At 47.9% G+C, this 19,841-nt stretch overlaps 1 protein-coding gene across 1 annotated transcript in view; it reads right to left on the bottom strand.

Moving 5' to 3' along the window:
• Positions 1-6,033: 6,033 nt before the first annotated feature.
• Positions 6,034-19,841, bottom strand: part of ltc4s (leukotriene C4 synthase) — a 29,880-nt gene continuing 16,072 nt past the window's right edge. The window contains exons 2-5 of the mRNA XM_070877145.1: positions 15,801-15,900; positions 11,290-11,360; positions 9,890-9,971; positions 6,034-6,257 (exon numbers count right to left, since the gene is read on the bottom strand). Of these exons, the coding sequence (XP_070733246.1) occupies positions 6,119-6,257; positions 9,890-9,971; positions 11,290-11,360; positions 15,801-15,900 (392 nt within the window). The 3' untranslated portion in view covers positions 6,034-6,118. The remainder of the gene's footprint in view (positions 6,258-9,889; positions 9,972-11,289; positions 11,361-15,800; positions 15,901-19,841) is intronic.

The following is a 19,841-nucleotide window of genomic DNA, read 5'->3' as shown; positions in this document are numbered from 1 at the left end:
GGGGAGGTGCAACGAGACCTGGGTGTCATGGTACATCAGTCATTGAAGGTTGGCATGCAGGTACAGCAGGCGGTTAAGAAAGAAAATGGCATGTTGGCCTTCATAGCGAGGGGATTTGAGTACAGGGGCGGGGAGATGTTGCTACAGTTGTACAGGGCCTTGGTGAGGCCACACCTGGAGTATTGTGTACAGTTTTGGTCTCCTAACTTGAGGAAGGACATTATTATTGAGGGAGTGCAGCGAAGGTTCACCAGACTGATTCCCGGGATGGCGGGACTGACATATCAAGAAAGATTGGATCAACTGGGCTTGTATTTACTGGAGTTCAGAAGAATGAGAGGGGATCTCATAGAAACTTTTAAAATTCTGACGGGTTTAGACAGGTTAGATGCAGGCAGAATGTTCCCAATGTTGGGGAAGCCCAGAACCAGGGGTCACAGTCTGAGGATAAGGGGTAAGCCATTTAGGACCGAGATGAGGAGAAACTTCTTCACCCAGAGAGTGGTGAACCTGTGGAATTCTCTACCACAGGAAGTAGTTGAGGCCAATTCACTAAATATATTCAAAAAGGAGTTAGATGTAGTCCTTACTACTAGGGGGATCAAGGGGTATGGCGAGAAAGCAGGAATGGGGTACTGAAGTTGCATGTTCAGCCATGAACTCATTGAATGGCAGTGCAGGCTCGAAGGGCCAAATGGCCTACTCCTATTTTCTATGTTGCTAAGATACTCAACGTTATTCAAACATTATCATAACTTATGTAAAAAGTAACTAATTACAGATGCAGACAGTATTTACTCATTACTGTGAAATAAAATTAGTATCCCATTCAGAGCCTTTACATTGCCCCCAGACGTGTAGGCTTTGGTGACAAAAGATCCAGGAATATCCAGGAGATGGTCAAGTAGCTGGAGTGGGATTGGAGCCCATAACCTGACTCGTATGACCAACCGAGCCAAGCTGGTACTTGGGAATGAGCGAGCAGGACTGGCACCCAAGATATGTTTTGGTTTCCAGCCAAGTGGGTGTTGATTGGAGGAACGAATATAAGAAATCGGAGCAGGAATAAGCCATTCGGCCCCTCGAGCCTGCTCTGCCATTTAATAAGATCATGGTTGATCTGATCTTGGCCTCAACTCCACTTCCCCGCCCGTTCCCATAACCCTTGACTCCCTGATCGTTCAAAAATCTGTCTGTCCCCGCCTTAAATACATTCAATGACCCAGCCTCCACACCACTCTAGGGTGAAGAATTCCAAAGATCTATGCCCCTCAGAGAAATTCCTCCTCATCCCCATCTTAAATGGGCAACCCCTTATTCTGAAACTATGTCCCGTAGTTCTAGATTTCCCCACGAGGGGAAACATCCTCTCGGCATCCATCCTGTCAAGCCCCCTCAGAATCTTGTATGTTTCAAAAAGATCACCTCTCATTCTTCTAAACTCCAATGAGTATCGGCCCAACCTGCTCAACCTTTCTTCATATGACAACCCCTTCATCTCAGGAATCAACCGAGTGAACCTTCTCTGAACTGCCTCCAATGCAAGTATATCCCTCCTGCATATAGTCTTGGTCTCCTTATATCTGTACTTCCTAATTACTTGCTGCACCTGCATGCTGAATGAGCACGAGATGGAGGCAGAAAAGCAGGGGGGGGGGGGGTGGGGAAGGGGAAAGAGAGAGAGATTTTCCCATATATGATGGGCAAATTTACACAAACAATCTCGACTCGGAATTCAGAAGTACAATTTCAAAAATTTTCAGATGACACCAAATCACCAAATTTGGTGCGGGGGGTAGTGGGGGTGGGGGGGGGGGGGAAGTTAATACAGAGGGCTGCGACAGAATACAGGACATTAATAAACTTGCAGAATGAGCGTGTAATTGGCAAATGAACCAATATAGATAGGTGTGAGGTGGTGCATTGTGGGAGGAAGGATAAGGAGGTCACACACTCTTTAGATAAGAAGAGTCTCAATGGGGAAGAGTAACAGAGGGATCTGGGGGCACAGACACACACATCACTGAAAGTAGCAACACAGGTTAGTAAGGTTATGGGGAAAGAAGCTAACTAAGAACTGGGGTTCATGTCTAGCAGTAGAATTATAAAGCAGGGAAGTTCTGTTAAACTTATATCGAACCTTGGTTAGACCACACTTGGAGCACTGTGCACAGTTCTGGTCTCCAGATTATAAAATGTATTTAGAGGCATTGGAGAGGATGTAAAAAATAATTACTAGAGTGATACCAAAACTGAGAGGTTGCAAGTATGAAGAAAGATTGAACAGCCTGGGGCTCGTTTCTCTAGAAAAGAGAGGACCAAGGGGTGACCTGATAAAGGTCTTTAAGATTATGGAAAGGTTTGATAGGGTAAACGTAGAGAAAATGTTTCTACTTGTGGGGGAGACCAGAACTAGGGGCCATCAATATCAGACAGTCAGTAATAAATCCAATGGGGAATTCAGGAGAAACTTCTTTACCCCGAGAGCGGTGAGAATGTGGAACTCACTGCCACAGGGAGGGGTTGAGGCGAATAGTATCGATGCATTTAAGGGGAAGCTGGATAAAGACATGAGAAAGGAATTGAAGGATATGGTGATGGGGTGAGATGAAGAGGGGAAATATATTGGAGAAGCCGAACGAGAGAGAGAGTCCTCACAGAATGAATCAGAGCTAGAGTTCGGTAAAACCTCCCATCTTCCAATACCTTCGGTGTCAAAAAGTTTCTTGTAACTTTTCCAGTGCTAATCCTGACTCTGCACACACCTGTTAGCAATCGAAACAGTCCTTCTCTTTCAAAAACATTTTTATAATTTTGAAAGCATCTATTGGATCCGTTCCTTCTCCGTTCTAGTGAAAGTTATTTTTAAGCCTTTCTTCCTAACAATAACCTCGAATTAGTAAAACTCTTTCAACCGTCCCCAGGCTCCAATATCCCTACCATAAGGGGGTGCAGAGAACGAAACACGATGCACTACCTGGTCATAATTACACCTTCTACAAATTAAGCATCGCGTCCTCGCTTTTCCATTGTGTCCTCGCTCAGGGTAGAAAACCCAGAATCCCACTTGCCTTCCCACGGTCTTCACTGTTCACACTCCGACTGTTTAACGATCCGCTTCTCATGCACTTTAAGCATCTTGCCATTTAAGGGTTTACTTCCTTTCCATGTTTTTTCCCCAAAACGTACTACATCACATTTCTCTCCGTTGAACTACAGCTGCCACTTATCTGCCCGCTCTGCTAACCCGTCTAGTCTCCTGTAGCCTCTTCCATTCTTCCGCACAGTTTACCACCTTCTTTCATTTGATATCAGCGATTTCTCTGTTTATTCCCATTTCCAAATGATTTATATAAATGGAAAGCACGAGAGATCCCAGCGCATCCTGATGGTCTGGGAAAACCCGCCCTTTTACTCTTACTCTTTGCTTTCTGCCCCTTAACTATTGTTCTTCCCAGGTGGCCACATTCCCCCAAAATCTGTTCCCAAAGCCTTGGTTTTAAGGCACATTGGGGTAAAAATTCATCATGGGGGCTCGCAACTGGGCGATGGGGAATGGGGGGTTAGTGAATGGAGGGGGGGTTAGTGAATGGGGGGGGGTTAGTGAATGGGGGGGGTTAGTGAATGGGGGGGGTTAGTGAATGGGGGGGGGGTTAGTGAATGGGGGGGGGGTTAGTGAATGGGGGGCGGGGGGGGTTAGTGAATGGGGGGCGGGGGGGGTTAGTGAATGGGGGGGGGGTTAGTGAATGGGGGGGGGTTAGTGAATGGGGGGGGGTTAGTGAATGGGGGGGGGTTAGTGAATGGGGGGGGGTTAGTGAATGGGGGGGGTTAGTGAATGGGGGGGGGGTTAGTGAATGGGGGGGGGGTTAGTGAATGGGGGGGGGGTTAGTGAATGGGGGGCGGGGGGGGTTAGTGAATGGGGGGGTTAGTGAATGGGGGGGGTTAGTGAATGGGGGCGGGGGGGTTAGTGAATGGAGGGGGGGTTAGTGAATGGAGGGGGGGTTAGTGAATGGGGGGCGGGGGGGTTAGTGAATGGGGGGAGGGGGGGTTAGTGAATGGAGGGGGGGGTTAGTGAATGGGGGGAGGGGGGTTAGTGAATGGAGGGGGGGGGGTTAGTGAATGGAGGGGGGGGGGTTAGTGAATGGAGGGGGGGTTAGTGAATGGGGGGAGGGGGGGTTAGTGAATGGAGGGAGGGGGGGTTAGTGAATGGGGGGAGGGGGGGGTTAGTGAATGGAGGGGGGGGGGGTTAGTGAATGGGGGGAGGGGGGTTAGTGAATGGAGGGGGGGGGGTTAGTGAATGGAGGGGGGGTTAGTGAATGGGGGGAGGGGGGGTTAGTGAATGGGGGGCGGGGGGGTTAGTGAATGGAGGGGGGGGGTTAGTGAATGGAGGGGGGGGGTTAGTGAATGGAGGGGGGGGTTAGTGAATGGGGGGCGGGGGGGGTTAGTGAATGGGGGGGGTTAGTGAATGGGCGATGGGGAATAATGAATGGGGCGATAGTGAATTGGACGATCCTGTTCTTAACCCGTCCAACTTTCTTCTGCCTCGAGGTCAAGAATAGAAAATCATGCGAAGAGCAAAAACAGGCTGCTGATTGGCTAGCGCCCGGTCTGCACTGCCGTCCAGGACCGGTTTACACCGGTCTCCGTTACCATAAACGAGGAGAAACACGATATGCATCAACACAATGTTTTCCCAACACGGCTCGTGTGGATCCACGTTAGAGTATTCACTGAAGAATTAAGGGGGGAGGGAGAAAGAGATCGGTAAATGCCGCTATTTGTTAAATAAAGGTGGTGCTTCAATTAGCTTGTTTTTTGCTCGCTGGTGTTATCCGGTTAAAGTCCACCCACGATTCTAAACATAACTCTCAGGGTTACAGGAATTACCACAAGTGTTACATTTCTGCCAGCAGGGAGTTCCAACAATCGCCCTCTTACGTGTGGTGTAACATTAGTCTGCAGATCAGGCAGGCGATGCTGTCTGGGGAGCATTAAAGATCAAGTGTTTAAAGAAATAGTTACAGCTCAACTTTACTTCCAAAGATCTCCGGCTTGCAAAGCATTTATTGTTGTTGGATTCGCTGCTGTTAAGAAGGATGTGCTGATGGGGCGAGACGAAGTAGGGTGGGAGAAAGCTCGTGTGAAGCGTGAACTCCCGCACCGAGTGGCCGGTTTCTGTGCTGTAAACGCTGTAATTAGGGCTGTTGGTGGACGGTATTTTCTAAGAATGATGTCTCTGACACTCGGCTCACCAAAACACGCTTCCAATTCGGGGCTGGTGGCGGCTTTGTACAACTGAGTGTCTCACTCGGCCATTTCAGAGGGCTATTGAGACCTGGAGTCACATATCGGCCAGACTGGGTACGGGCGGCAGATTTCCTACCCTAAATAGGACATTAGTGAACCAGATGTGTTTTTACGACAATCCGGTAGTTTCACGATCACCATGACTGACACCAGCTGTTTAATTCCAGATTTATTTAATTAACTGAATTTAATTTCCCCAGCTGCCGTGGATTTGAACTTGTGTCTCCGGATCATTGGTCCAGGCCTCTGGATTACTGGTCCATTAACATAACCGCTATGCCACCGTACCCTACAGGGACACCCTCAAAGCCTCCCTGATAAAGTGCAACATCCCCACTGTCACCTGGGAGTTCCTGGCCAAAGACCGCCCTAAGTGGAGGAAGTGCATCCGGGAGGGCGCTGAGCACCTCGAGTCTCGTCGCCGAGAGCGTGCAGAAACCAAGCGCAGGCAGCGGAAGGAGCGTGCGGCAAACCAGTCCCACCCACCCTTTCCCTCAACCACTGTCTGTCCCACCTGTGACAGGGACTGTGGCTCTCGTATTGGACTGTTCAGCCACCTAAGGACTGACTTCAGGAGTGGAAGCAAGTCTTCCTCGATTCCAAGGGACTGCCTATGATGATGATGATAGCACTGCAAACTAACTGTACATTAATGTTTGGAGAGACTGGCTTCAGGGCTTCAACCACAACAGCTCAAACAGAAGCAAAAAATTAATTAAAAAAATATCTTTTGCTTTTTAAGTTTAATTATCGCTTTCAGTGATTTTCCGACGGTCGACACTTGAGACGGATGTGGTCAACCAGGAATTGTTCACTGTTGGAGGAGGGTCTTTGCAGCAGCCACGGGATTGTAGCCCACATAGCGAGAGGACAACTGGCTGAGCACCCCGACCGAAGACAATCCAACTAGAATCCACAGCATCTTCCCACTAAAGTACAATGGAGCCAACCTGGGAGGAAGAGAAAATGAATTCTGCATCAGATGGACAAAGAAACACCAGAAAGTGCCTGAAATATAAAAGAAAAACAGGGGGGAAAAATGGTTTATGGATTTCATAGACTCGCATAGCGCAGGAGGCCGCCATTCGGCCCATCGTGCCTGTGCCAGTTCTTTGAAAGAGCGATCCAATTAGTCCCACTCTTACCGCTCTTTCCCCAAAGTTTTGCAAATGTTTCCTTTTCAAGTATTTATCCAAATTCCTGATGCAAGTTTCTTCAAATGCGATTTCCAGATCACAACAATTCGCTGCGTAAAAAAAGTTCTCTTCATCTCCCCCTCTGATTCTTTCGCCAATTATCTTAAATCCGTGACCTCTGGTTGCCGTCTTTCCCGCAAGTTTCTCCTTATTTACTTTATCAAATTCCTTCATAATGTTGAACGCCTCTATTAAATTTCCGCTTAACCTACTCTGCTCGAAGGAGAACAATCCCAGCTTTTCTACTCGACCTGTACCCATATCTTTAGAGAGTTCTGTACTTGCATCCTGCACCTCTCTGTTCTTTCACAGCAATCAGCATCTTCCCATTGAGGTTAGGCACCCATTCCTGGTTTTACCTTCCACTTCTTCAGAATTCCCTACCCCAGAGGGCTGTGGAGGCTCAGTCACTGAGTATATTCAAGGCTGAGATCGTGTGGAGTATTGTGTACAGTTTTGGTCTCCTAACTTGTGGAAGGATGTTCTTGCTATTGAGGGAGTGCAGCTAAGGTTCACCAGACTGAATCCCGGGATGGCAGGACTGACCTATCAAGAAAGACTGGATCAACTGGGCTTGTATTCACTGGAGTTCAGAAGAATGAGAGGGGATCTCATAGAAACGTTTAAAATTCTGACGAGTTTAGACAGATTAGATGCAGGAAGAATGTTCCCAATGTTGAGGAAGTCCAGAACCAGGTATCACAGTCTAAGGATAAGGGATAAACCATTTAGGACTGAGATGAGGAGAAACTTCTTCACCCAGAGAGTGGTGAACCTGTGGAATTCTCTACCACAGAAAGTTGTTGAGGCCAATTCACTAAATATATTCAAAAAGGAGTTAGATGTAGTCCTTACGACTAGGGGGATCAAGGGGTATGGCGAGAAAGCAGGAATGGGGTACTGAAGTTGTATGTTCAGCCATGAACTCATTGAATGGTGGTGCAGGCTGGAAGGGCCGAATGGCTTACTCCTCCACCTATTTTCTATGTTTCTATGATAGATTTTTGGACACTAAGGGAATTAAGGGATATGGGGATAGGTCAGGAAAGTGGAGTTGAGGTAGAAGATCAGCCACGATTTAATTGAATGGCGGAGCAGGCTCGAGGGGCCCTTACACTTACTCCTGCTCCTATTTCTTATGTTCCCTAAATTATACAGAATTACATACAATGTACGGCACAGAAACAGACCAATCGGCCCAACCGCTCCGTGCCGGGGTTTATGCTCCACACATGCCTCCTCCCATCCATCTTCATCTCACCCGGTCTCTCAATGCATTAACTTGCGTAGAATCACAGAAATTTACAGCACGGAAGGAGGCCATTCGACCCATCGTGTCCGCGCCGGCCAACCCAGAGCTATCCAGCCTAATCCCACTTTCCAGTTCTTGGTCCGTAGCCCTGTAGGTTACGGCACTTTTTAAATGTGGTGAGGGTTTCTGCCTCTACCACTCTTTCAGGCCGTGAGTTCCAGACCCCCACCCTCTGGGTGAAGACATTTCCCCTCAAATCCCCTCTAAACCACCTACCGATTACTTTAAATCTATGCCCCCTGGTTGTTGACCCCTCTGCTAAGGGAAATAGGTCCTTTCTATCTAGGCCCCTCAATTTTATACGTCTCAAAAAGGTCTCCCCTCAGCCTCCTCTGTTCCAAAGAAAACAGACCCAGCCTATCCAATCTTTCCTCATAGCTAAAATTCTCCAGTCCAGGCAACATCCTCGTAAATCTCCTCTGTACCCTCTCCAGTGCAATCACATCTTTCCTGTAATGTGGTGACCAGAACTGCACAAAGTACTCCAGCTGTGGCCTAACTAGTGTTTTATACAGTTCAAGCATAACCTCCCTGCTCTTGTATTCCATGCCTCGGCTAATAAAGGCAAGTATTCCATATGCCTTCTTAACCACTTTATCTACCTGGCCTGCTACCTTCAGGGATCTGTGGACCTGCACTCCAAGGTCCCCCTGTTCCTCTACACTTCTCAGTGTTGTACCATTTAATGTGTATTCCCTTGCCTTGTAAGCCCTTTCCAAATGCATTACCTCACACTTCTCCGGATTGAATTCCATTTGCCATTGTTCCGCCCACCTGACCAGTACATTGATATCTTCCTGCAGTCTGCAGCTTTCATCTTCATTTTAGAAGGATGAGAGAGGGGATCTCAGAAACATATAAAATTCTGACGGGACTGGACAGGTTAGATGTAGGAAGAATGTTCCCGATGTTGGGGTAGACCAGAACCAGGGGACACAGTCTAAGGATAAGGGGGAAGCCATTTAGGACTGAGATGAGGAGAAACTTTTTCACTCAGAGAGTTGTTAACCTGTGGAATTCTCTACCGCAGAGAGTTGTTGATGCCAGTTCATTGGATATATTCAAGAGGGAGTTAGATGTGGCCCTTACGGCTAAAGGGATCAAGGGGTATGGAGAGAAAGCAGGAAAGGGGTACTGAGTGAATGATCAGCCATGATCTTATTGAATGGTGGTGCAGGCTCGAAGGGCCGAATGGCCTACTCCTGCACCTATTTTCTATGTTTCTATGTTTCAACCACATGGCCCATTTTAGTATCATCTGCAAACTTCTTAATCATACCCCCTACATTCAAATCTAAATCATTGATATATACCACAAAATGCAGAAACCTTCACCACATTTAAACAGTACTTGGATGTGTACTTGAAGTGCTGTAACCTACAGGGCTACGGTTCAAGAGCTGGAAAGTGGGATTAGGCTGGGTAGCTCTTTGTCGAAATGGTCTCCTTCCATGCTGTAAATTTCTATGATTCTCTGAAGATGCTCCTTAAAATCTACCTCTTTGACCAAGCTTTTGGTCACCTGCCCTAATTTCTCCTTATGGGGCTCGGTGTCAATTTTTAAAATCTCATAACACTCCTGTGAAGCACCTTGGGACGTTTTACTACATTAAAGGTGCTATAGAAATACAAGTTGTTGTTGTAGATGTTTTGCCAGTGGTTTTGAATCTATGACCTCTGGTTATTGACCCACTCGCCAGAGGAAATAGTTTATCTCGATCGACTCGATCAAAACCTCCCATCATCTTGAACACCTCCTATGTGGTCACCTCTGAACCTTCTCTGTTCCAAGGAGAACAGTCCTAACTTTTCCAAACTCTCCTCATAACTGAAGTTCCCCTATCCCTGGTCACATCCTGGTTAAACCCCCTCTGCACCCTCTCGAAGGCCTTTACATCTTCCCTGAGGTGCGGTGCCCGGGATTGTCCGCATTACTCCAGCGGAGGCCCAAGTTCCAGCAGAATACGTGGGGCCTGGGCACAAGGTAGGCGATTGGTTTGCGACTGGCCCAGTGTCGCGGGAATCTCTTAACCCAATGCAAGTCAGTGCCAGAGAGGGGAAATTAACGTCTTACCTGTTCAACGCTGATTCAGAGTAGCCTTTGAAGTACTTGTACCTGCTGTACAAATACAGAGCGCCAACACAGACTGCTAGAACTGTACGGAAAAGAAAAGTAAAGGGTTAATGCCCACACGAGTCCCAACTAAAGATCGTCACCACTGAACGAAGGGTCCAACCTCCAACAGTTCTCAACCCACGGGATAAAACAACAACGCTTGTTGAGTATATTCAAGGCAGAGATCGCGCGATTTTTGGACTCCAGGGGAATTAAGGGATATGGGGATAGTGCAGGAAAGTGGAGTTGAGGTAGATACTGAGAGGGCTTGACAGGGTAGATGCAGAGAGGATGTTTCCCCTCGTGGGGGAATCGAGAACTAGGGGCATAGTTTCAGAATAAGGGGTCGCCTATTTAGAACTGAGGAGGAGGAGGAATTTCTACTTTGAGGGTCGTAAATCTGTGGAATTCTTTGCCGCAGAGAGCTGTGGAGGCTGGGTCATTGAATAAATTTAAGGTGGAGATAGATGGATTTTTGAGTGATAAAGGAGTAAAGGGTTATGGGGAGCGGGCAGGGAAGTGGAGCTGAGTCCATGATCACATCAGTCATGATCGTATTGAATGACGGAGCATGCTCGAGGGGCCGAATGGCCGACTCCTGCTCCTATTTTGTTTTAATGTACTTATGTTTTTTCTCTTTCAATAAAAATAATAGATTAAAGTCACTGCTGAGTGCCATACAATATGGAAGGGGAGAAGGGAGAATGGATCACCACTAGATTGCCGAAAGTGTTAAATCTTTATAAAACCCTGGTTTGGCCTCAACTGGAGTATTGTGTTCAATTCTGGCACCGCACTTCATGAAGGATGTGAAGGCCTTGGAGAGGACGCAGCGGAGATTGGTTCCAGGGATGAGGGACTTCAGTTCCGTGGATAGGCTGGAGAAGCTGGGGTTGTTCTCCTTGGAGCAGAGAAGGTTGAGGGGAGATTTGATCGAAGGGTCTGGACAGAGTAGAGAGAGAGAAACTGTTCCCATTGGTGGAAGGGTGGAGAACCAGAGGACACAGATTTAAGGTGATTGGCAGTAGAACCAAAGGCGACACGAGGGAAAACGTTTTTACGCAGCGAGTGGTGAGGATCTGGAATGCACGGCCCGAGAGGGTGGTGGAGGCAGACTCAATCGTGGCTTTCAGCAGGGAGTTGGATAAGTACCTGAAGGAGAAATTTTTCCAGGACTACGGGGAAAGGGCGGGGGAGAGTGGGACTGGCTGAGGTGCTCTTGCAGAGAGCCGGCCCGGGCTCGACGGGCCGAATGGCCTCCTCCTGTGCTGTAACCATTCTCAGATTCTTTTAACGTCTCATCTGAAAAGTGAATTTTATAAAGAAAGCAGTGGAGGGGTTAGATTTGTTTCGCTTACTCTCACTGAAGAAGACTCCAGCAATCCAGAAAACACTCAGGAACATGGGGAAATACTCCGATGAATTAACTCTGGAAGAGAAAATAGAAAATAAAACAGGTTTATTATGCTTGCAAAAAAAAGTTGGCCAAGAGAGATTCAGCTGTTCTGTGTCTGACCGAGTATCGTCGCTGAGAGCATGCAGAAAGCAAGCGCAGGCAGCGGAAGGAGCGCGCGGCAAATCAGTCCCACCCTCCCCTTCCCTCAACCACTGTCTGTCCCACCTGTGACAGAGACATAAATCTCGTATTGGTCTGTACAGCCACCTGAGAACTCACTTGTGGAAGCAAGTCTTCCTCGATTTTGAGGGACTGCCTATGATGACTAATCTATTTATTTAAAACATTTTAATTTTTAATCCTTTTCCACCCTAATCTTCTCCAATCCGGTCGTGCTGCCGAGACTGAGAGAGCTGAGATAATGAGTGTCCAGGGCTTCTTCGGCTGTGGGAGGAGGTTACACAGACACAGAGACAGACAGACAGACAGACTATGACGACGATAATGACAACTTGCATTTATATAGCACCGTTAACGTAGCAAAAAGCCCCAAGGCGCTTCGCAGGGGTGTTACAAAACAACGTTAGACACCGAGCAGATACCTAAAAGCTGGATCAATGAGTTATGTTTTAAGGAGCCTCTCAAAAGAGGAGTCGTCGGAGGAGGAGAGGTTTAGGGAGGGAATTCCAGAGCTTGGGACAAGGCACGACCGCCAATGGTGGAGCGAAGGATATCGGGGGATGCGCAAGAGGCCATAATTGGAGGTGCGCAGAGATCTCGGTGGGTTGCAGAGCTGGAGGGGTGAGGTCACTGAGGGATTTGAACACAAGGATTGGACAGACAGACTGACGGGGAAATCTGTCATTTAAAAACCCCAGAAAATACAACAGGTCAGTCAAATTATAATTGTAAAAGTTAGAGGAATGGGAGGAGGCCATTCGGCCCCTCGAGCCTGTTCCAGCGTTGAATTAGATCAGGGCTGATCTGTATTTTAACTCCCATCTACCCGCCTTGGTTCCGTAACCTTTAATCCCTTTACCCAACAAAAATCTCAGTTTTTACATTTTCAACTGACCCCTGACCTCAACAGGTTTTTGGGGGAGAGAGTTCCAGATTCCCAGCACCCTTTGTGTGAAGAAGTGCTCCCTGACATCACCCTGAACGGCCGGGCTCTAATTTTAAGGTGACGCCCCCTTGTTCTGGACTCCCCCCACCAGAGGGAATAGTTTCTCTCGATCTACCCTTAACAAATTCTTTAAACCACCTCAATCACATCATCCCTTAATCCTCTACACGTGAAGGAATATAAACCCAGTCTGTGCAATCTGTTCTCATAATTTACCCCTTTTAGTCCCGGGTATCATTCTGGGGAATCTGTGCTGCTCCCCCTCAGAGGTCGATATACCCTCCCCGAGGGGCGGGGCCCAGAACTGAAACATAGAAAATAGGTGCAGGAGTAGGCCATTCGGCCCTTCGAGCCTGCACCACCATTCAATATGATCATGGCTGATCATGCAACTTCAGTATCCTATTCCTGCCTTCTCTCCATACCCCTTGATCCCTTTAGCCGTAAGAGCCACATCTAACTCCCTCTTGAATACATCCAATGAACTGGCATCAATAACTTTCTGCGGTAGGGAATTCCACAGGTTAACAATTCTCTGAGTGAAGAAGTTTCTCCTCATCTCGGTCCTCAATGGCTTACCCCTTATCCTTAGACTGTGACCCCTGGTTTTGGACTTCCCCAACATCGCGAACATTCTTCCTGCATCAAACCTGTCCAGTCCCGTCAGAATTTTATATGTTTCTATGAGATCCCCTCTCATTCTTCTAAATTCCATTGAATACAGGCCCAGGGGTGTATAACGGGCGTAAAGTGGGCGGGGTGCAAAGCAGGCGATCGATCCAATCATCTCAGCTTAAGCTGGACAACTGATAGGAAACAGAGAGAGTGGTGAACGGTTGTTTCTCGGACTGGAGGAAGGTGTACAGTGGTGTTCCCCGGGGTCAGTACTGGGAACACGGCTTTCCATGATATATATTAATGACTTGGACTTGGGTGTACAGGGCACAATTTCAAAATGTGCAGATGACACAAAACTTAGAAGTATAGTGAACAGTGAGGAGGATAGGGATAGACTTCAAGAGGACATAGACAGGCTGGTAGAACGGGCAGGCACGTGGCAGATGAAATTTAACGCAGAAAAGTGCAAAGTGATACATTTTGGTCAGAAGAACGAGGAGAGGCGATATAAACTAAAGGGGGCGCATGAACAGAGAGACCTGGGGATATGTGTGTACAAATTGTTGAAGGTGGCAGGGCAGGTTGAGAAAGATGCTGGGCTTCATAAATAGAGTCGCAGAGTACAAAAGCAAGGCGGTTATGATGAACCTTTATAAAACACTGGTTCGGCCTCAACTGGAGTAGTGTGTCCAATTCTGGGCCCCGCACTGTAGGAAGGATGTGAAGGCCTTGGAGAGGGAGCAGAAAAGATTTCCGAGAATGGTTCCAGGGATGAGGGACTTCAGTTCCGTGGATAGACTGGGGTTGTTCTCCTTGGAGCAGAGAAGGTTGAGAGGAGATTTGATCGAGGTGTTCAAAATCATGAGGGGTCTGGACAGAGTAGACAGAGAGAAACTGTTCCCATTGGTGGAAGGGTCGAGAACCAGAGGACACAGATTTAAGGCGATTGGCAGAAGAACCAAAGGCAACATGAGGGAAAACGTTTTTACGCAGCGTTAATTAGAATCTGGAATGCACGGCCTGAGAGGGTGGTGGAGGCAGACTCAATCGTGGCTTTCAAAAGGGAATTGGATAAGTACCTGAAGGAAATAAATAATTAGCTAGGCTACGAGGAAAGGGCGGGGGAGTGGGACTGGCTGAGGTGCTCTTGCAGAGAGCCGGCAGGGGCTCGACGGGCCGAATGGCCTCCGACTGTGCTGTAATGATTGTTTCTTCCCCAGGGGTCGGTAATAGGACCACTGCTTTTCTAGATATACATTAATGGCTTGGATGTGGGCAATTGTGGCTCAGTGGGCAGCACACCTGCCTCTGAGTCACAAGATTGTGGGTTCAAGTCCCACTCCAGAATCTCAAGCACATAAATAGGCCGACACTCCAGTGCAGTACCGAGGGAGCGCCGCACTGTCGGAGGGGCAGTACCGAGGGAGCGCCGCACTGTCGGAGGGGCAGTACCGAGGGAGCGCCGCACTGTCGGAGGGGCAGTACCGAGGGAGCGCCGCACTGTCGGAGGGGCAGTACCGAGGGAGCGCCGCACTGTCGGAGGGGCAGTACCGAGGGAGCGCCGCACTGTCGGAGGGGCAGTACCGAGGGAGCGCCGCACTGTCGGAGGGGCAGTACCGAGGGAGCGCCGCACTGTCGGAGGGGCAGTACCGAGGGAGCGCCGCACTGTCGGAGGGGCAGTACCGAGGGAGCGCCGCACTGTCGGAGGGGCAGTACCGAGGGAGCGCCGCACTGTCGGAGGGGCAGTACCGAGGGAGCGCCGCACTGTCGGAGGGGCAGTACCGAGGGAGCGCCGCACTGTCGGAGGGGCAGTACCGAGGGAGCGCCGCACTGTCGGAGGGGCAGTACCGAGGGAGCGCCGCACTGTCGGAGGGGCAGTACCGAGGGAGCGCCGCACTGTCGGAGGGGCAGTACCGAGGGAGCGCCGCACTGTCGGAGGGGCAGTACCGAGGGAGCGCCGCACTGTCGGAGGGGCAGTACCGAGGGAGCGCCGCACTGTCGGAGGGGCAGTACCGAGGGAGCGCTGCACTGTCGCAGGGGCAGTACTGAGGGAGCACTGCACTGGCGGAGAGAGAGTATCGAGGGAGCACTGCACTGTCGGAGGGGCGGTACTGAGGGAGCACTGCACTGTTGGAGGGACAGTACTGAGGGAGCGCCGCACTGTCGGAGGTGCCGTCTTTCGGATGAGATGTTAAACTTAGGCCCCGTCTGCGCTCTCAGGTGGATGTTAAAGATCCCATGGCACTATTTTGAAGAAGAGCAGGGGGAGTTCTCTCCAGTGCCCTGAGCCAATAGTGATCCTTCAATCAACATGACTAAAACAGATTATCTGGTCATTATCATATTGCTGTTTGTGGGAGCTTGCTGTGCACAAATTGGCTGCTGCGTTTCCCACATTACAACAGGGACTACACTCCAAAAAGCAGCGGGATGACCAGTGTTCGTGAAAGGCACTGCACAAATGCAAGTCTTTTTTTCTATGATTCTATGGACGCGTTAGCTTAAAACTTCCCCCTAACTGTGTTTGTGTAGACAGACCAGTGAGGAATATGGTGAGCAGCAATGCGATTGACACCAATCAAAAGAGGAACGGTTTGTTGGCCCATTGGGCCATTTCCTGCTGCTAAACCCGCTGTGTGAATTCACACTTGGCCGCACTGCACTGTCGCTCTCAGCTTGTGCTGACGTCAGGTTCCCTCCCGTACATTTAAAGAATGTGTGCGCCTTACTGTGCTCTGTATACTCTCTCGAAGTTCTCATTGCCAGTTACTGCGGGTGGCGAAATATGAAACCTCCTTCTCGCAAGGATTACTTGAAACGAAAAGTAAGCTACAAGAGAGAGAGAGAGAGAGAGAGAGAGATGACATAAGCACATACCAGAACAAATAAAAACATTTTTTTTTAATGTATTTGCTTCATGGGTTCTTTGCTGAAGAATTCACAGCAACACATTGCTATTAAGAACTAGTTGGTTTATTTCAAAAGATTTAACAATCACACTACACATTACCGGTTCATCCACCAGGCTCTCAACCACCTGCCCCATCGTGGATTCCGCCGAACCCAACTGGCCGGGGTTTTATTGAGTTTTGTGAACATCACGTGACTGGCTAGGCCACTCCCAACTCAACAGCTCTACAACTATTTTTAAAGTAACTTTCAATCAAGTGTCCTTTTTTTTTGAGGGCACCAAAAATCACAATTTTCAATTGAAAATTAACGGGAACCTTTTCCAAATCAAATCAAATTAAAATTCTGTTCCCTGTTGAGATGATGCACTCCAGTCCCTCCGGTGCCCACCTCTCGCGGAAGGCCACAAGCGACAACAGCTCTACAACTATTTTAGTTGATAAATATTAATACAAGTGCCCGCTGATTAAAGGGGGGCACTAAAACCGACAACTAAATGAATTAAACTTTGGACAGTCAACTCAACAGCTCCACAAACCTGTGCGCATACTCACCAGTGCATACATTATACATTAAAGTTGGCTATTTAGATTTGTTATTCTCATTTAAAACTCTGCACACCTACATTTGAACACATTACCCTGATGGTGGAGATGATTGAGCAACTGAGCTATACAAACCAGCAACTGAATCAACTTGCATTTATATAGCACCTTTCACGACCTCAATGTCCCAAAGCGCTTTACAGACAATGAAGTACTAGAAACATAGAAACATAGAAAATAGGTGCAGGAGTAGGCCATTCGGCCCTTCGAGCCTGCACCACCATTCAATAAGATCATGGCTGATCATTCACCTCAGTACCCCCTTTCCTGCTTTCTCTCCATACCCCTTGATCCCTTTAGCTGAAAGGGTCATATCTAACTCCCTCTTGAATATATCTAACAAACTGGCCTCGACAACTTTCTGCGGTAGAGAATTCCACAGGTTAGCAACTCTGAGTGAAGAAGTTTCTCCTCAGCTCGGTCCTAAATGGCTTACCCCTTATCCTTAGACTGTGACCCCTGGTTCTGGACTTCCTCAGTATTGGGAACATTCTTCCTGCCTCTAACCTGTCCAATCCCGTCAGAATTTTATATGTTTCGATGAGCTCCCCTCTCATTCTTCTAAACTCCAGTGAATACAGGCCCAGTCAATCCAGGCTCTCCTCATATGTCAGTCCTGCCATCCCGGGAATCAGTCTGGTAAACCTTCGCTGCACTCCCTCAATAGCGAGAATGTCCTTCCTCAGATTAGGAGACCAAAACTGAACACAATATTCCAGGTGAGGCCTCACCACTGCCCTGTACAACTGCAGTAAGACCTCCCTGTTCCTATACTCAAATCCCCTAGCTATGAAGGCCAACATACCATTTGCCTTCTTCACCGCCTGCTGTACCTGTATGCCAACTTTCAATGACTGTTGCACCTCCCCTTTTCCTAATCTGTCGCCATTCAGATAATATTCTGTCTTCCTGTTTTTGCCACCAAAGTGGATAACCTCACATTTATCCACATTATACTGCACCTACCATGCATTTGCCCACTTACCCTGCAGCCTCTTAGCATCCTCCTCACAGCTCACACCGCCAACCAGCTTAGTGTCATCTGCAAACTTGGAGATATTACACTCAATTCCTTCATCTAAATCATTGATGTATATTGTAAATATCTGGGGTCCCAGCACTGAACCATACGGCACCCCACTAGTCACTGCCTGCCAGGTTGGTATGCATATCCTGCCAATGGATTTGCAGGATCTTGCGAAGGCAGCGCTGATGGTACTTCTCCGGCGCTTTGAGATAACAGCGCATTGAAGCCATGCTATCGGTGTCTGGGACAACACATTGCTCAAAGTTGTCCATATGCGAAGGCTTGTACTTCTTTCAATTTAGTATATTGTATTCGCTGCTCACGATGTGGTCTCCTCTACATTGGCGAGACCAAGCGTAGATTGGGTGACCGCTTTGCTGAACACCTCCATCCAGTCTGCAAGTGTGACCCCGAGCTTCCGGTTGCTTGTCACTTTAATTCTCTACTCCACTCTGATATTTCCGTCCTCAGACTCCTCCACTGTTCCAATGAAGCTCAAGGTACAGTACCTTATCTTTCGTTTAGGCAGTTTACAGCCTTCTGGACTCAACATCGAGTTCAACAATTTCAGACCATAACCCCTGGCTCCCTTTCCCTCCCACCCATCTTATGTTTTTTTTTAAATTCTTTTTTCTCTTTGTCGATAATGGCAACTGGTCATTATCCCACCATTCACACCCTATCCAGATGAACCTTTTTCTAACTTCTGTCATCATTTCAATTCGGCCCATCATCCCTTTTGTTTCTCTAATCTCTCCTGTCTTCCACCCTGTCACAGACCTTCCCCTTTTGTTCTTTTCTCCCCTCCCCCTTTCAGTGCTTAATTTTCGAACATTCAGCAGTCCTGACGAAGTGTCGTCGACCCGAAACGTTAACTCTGTTTTTCTCTCCACAGATGCTGCTGAGATTTCCAGCATTCTCCGTTTTTATTTCAGTTTCCAGCATCCACAGTATTTTGCTTTTGTGAAGGCAGAGTGTTTCTTCTGCAAGAAAACTGAGCATCTTGCTAAGGCATGTCGACTGAAGAGTAAACCGATGTTCAATGCTAGAAGTAGAAACGGCCAGAGACTACGTAGCATTGAAGAGAAGCACGAGAAGATTCTGGAGATGCACGTCATCAGGAGCACGAGGGTATCTAACAGCGATTCGCAATGAATCGTCGTCCAAGTAGACGTTGCAGGAACCAGGATATCGACACTGGTGCATCCGTGAGCGTAGTACCAGAATCGCTATATCTCGACAAGTTACGTGATTTTCCACTGGAGAAGTCAAAGATAGAGCTACAAGGCTACTCGGGAGAGAACATTCCATTGGTAGGATGCATCACCGTACCGGTGAAATACAAGAATCAGTTTCAGAGCTTGCCTCTCTTAGTAGTGGCAGGAGACAAGCCTGCCTTACTAGGTAGAAATTGGTTGGGATCACAAGCTGGATTGGAGTGAGATTTTTCGTATTGAAGCGAGATTTGCATCGAAGGATGACATGAAACAGTATCCAAAGGTGTTCTGCAAAACGGGCAGTCTGATCCAAGGCTTCAAGGCGAGTACCAGGGTACAGAAGCTCATTAGACCAATTCAAGTCCCATATCATACGCACTCAAGCAGAAAGTTGAGCAAAAACTCAAAACACTAGAAACTGAACATTATCTCTAAGATAGATCTAAGTAATTGGGCTACACCCATTGTTGTTGTACTCAAGTCCGATGGTCAGGTAAGATGGTCAGGGTGATTATCAAGTAACCGTAAACCAAGTTCCACAGGGTAATATACCCAATACATTGCCAAATGTAGAAGATTTGTTCACAATGCTGACAGGTGGTCAGATCTTCTCAAAGTTGGATCTGACAAATACCTACTTACAACTTTAACTAGATGAGGAGTCCAAGTCATGCTTGACTATAAATACTCATCTAGGCCTATCTCAATTTAATAGGCTACTGTTTGGAGTGTCTTCCACCCCAGCCATATTCCAAGGGGTGATGAACCAGATTTTGAAGAGGTAGTATGTTATTTGGATGACATACTAATTTCAGCACCAAACAGGAAAATCCATGATAACATGTTGAATGAAGTCCTCAAATGGCTAGAGAAGCACAGAGTACGAGTGTCTGCTCACAAGTGAGAGTTATTTCAAAACTCAGTGGAGTACTTGGGGCACAGAGTAGACAAAGATGGTTTACATCCAACCAGGGAAAAGCTGAAAGATAGAAAGAGAATTATGATCGAGGT

This window comes from Pristiophorus japonicus, chromosome 4, assembly GCF_044704955.1.
Source record: "Pristiophorus japonicus isolate sPriJap1 chromosome 4, sPriJap1.hap1, whole genome shotgun sequence".
Lineage (NCBI taxonomy): Eukaryota > Metazoa > Chordata > Chondrichthyes > Pristiophoridae > Pristiophorus > Pristiophorus japonicus.
The sequence above is the reverse complement of the archived record's forward strand: the minus strand, read 5'-3'. Positions and strand labels throughout refer to the sequence as shown.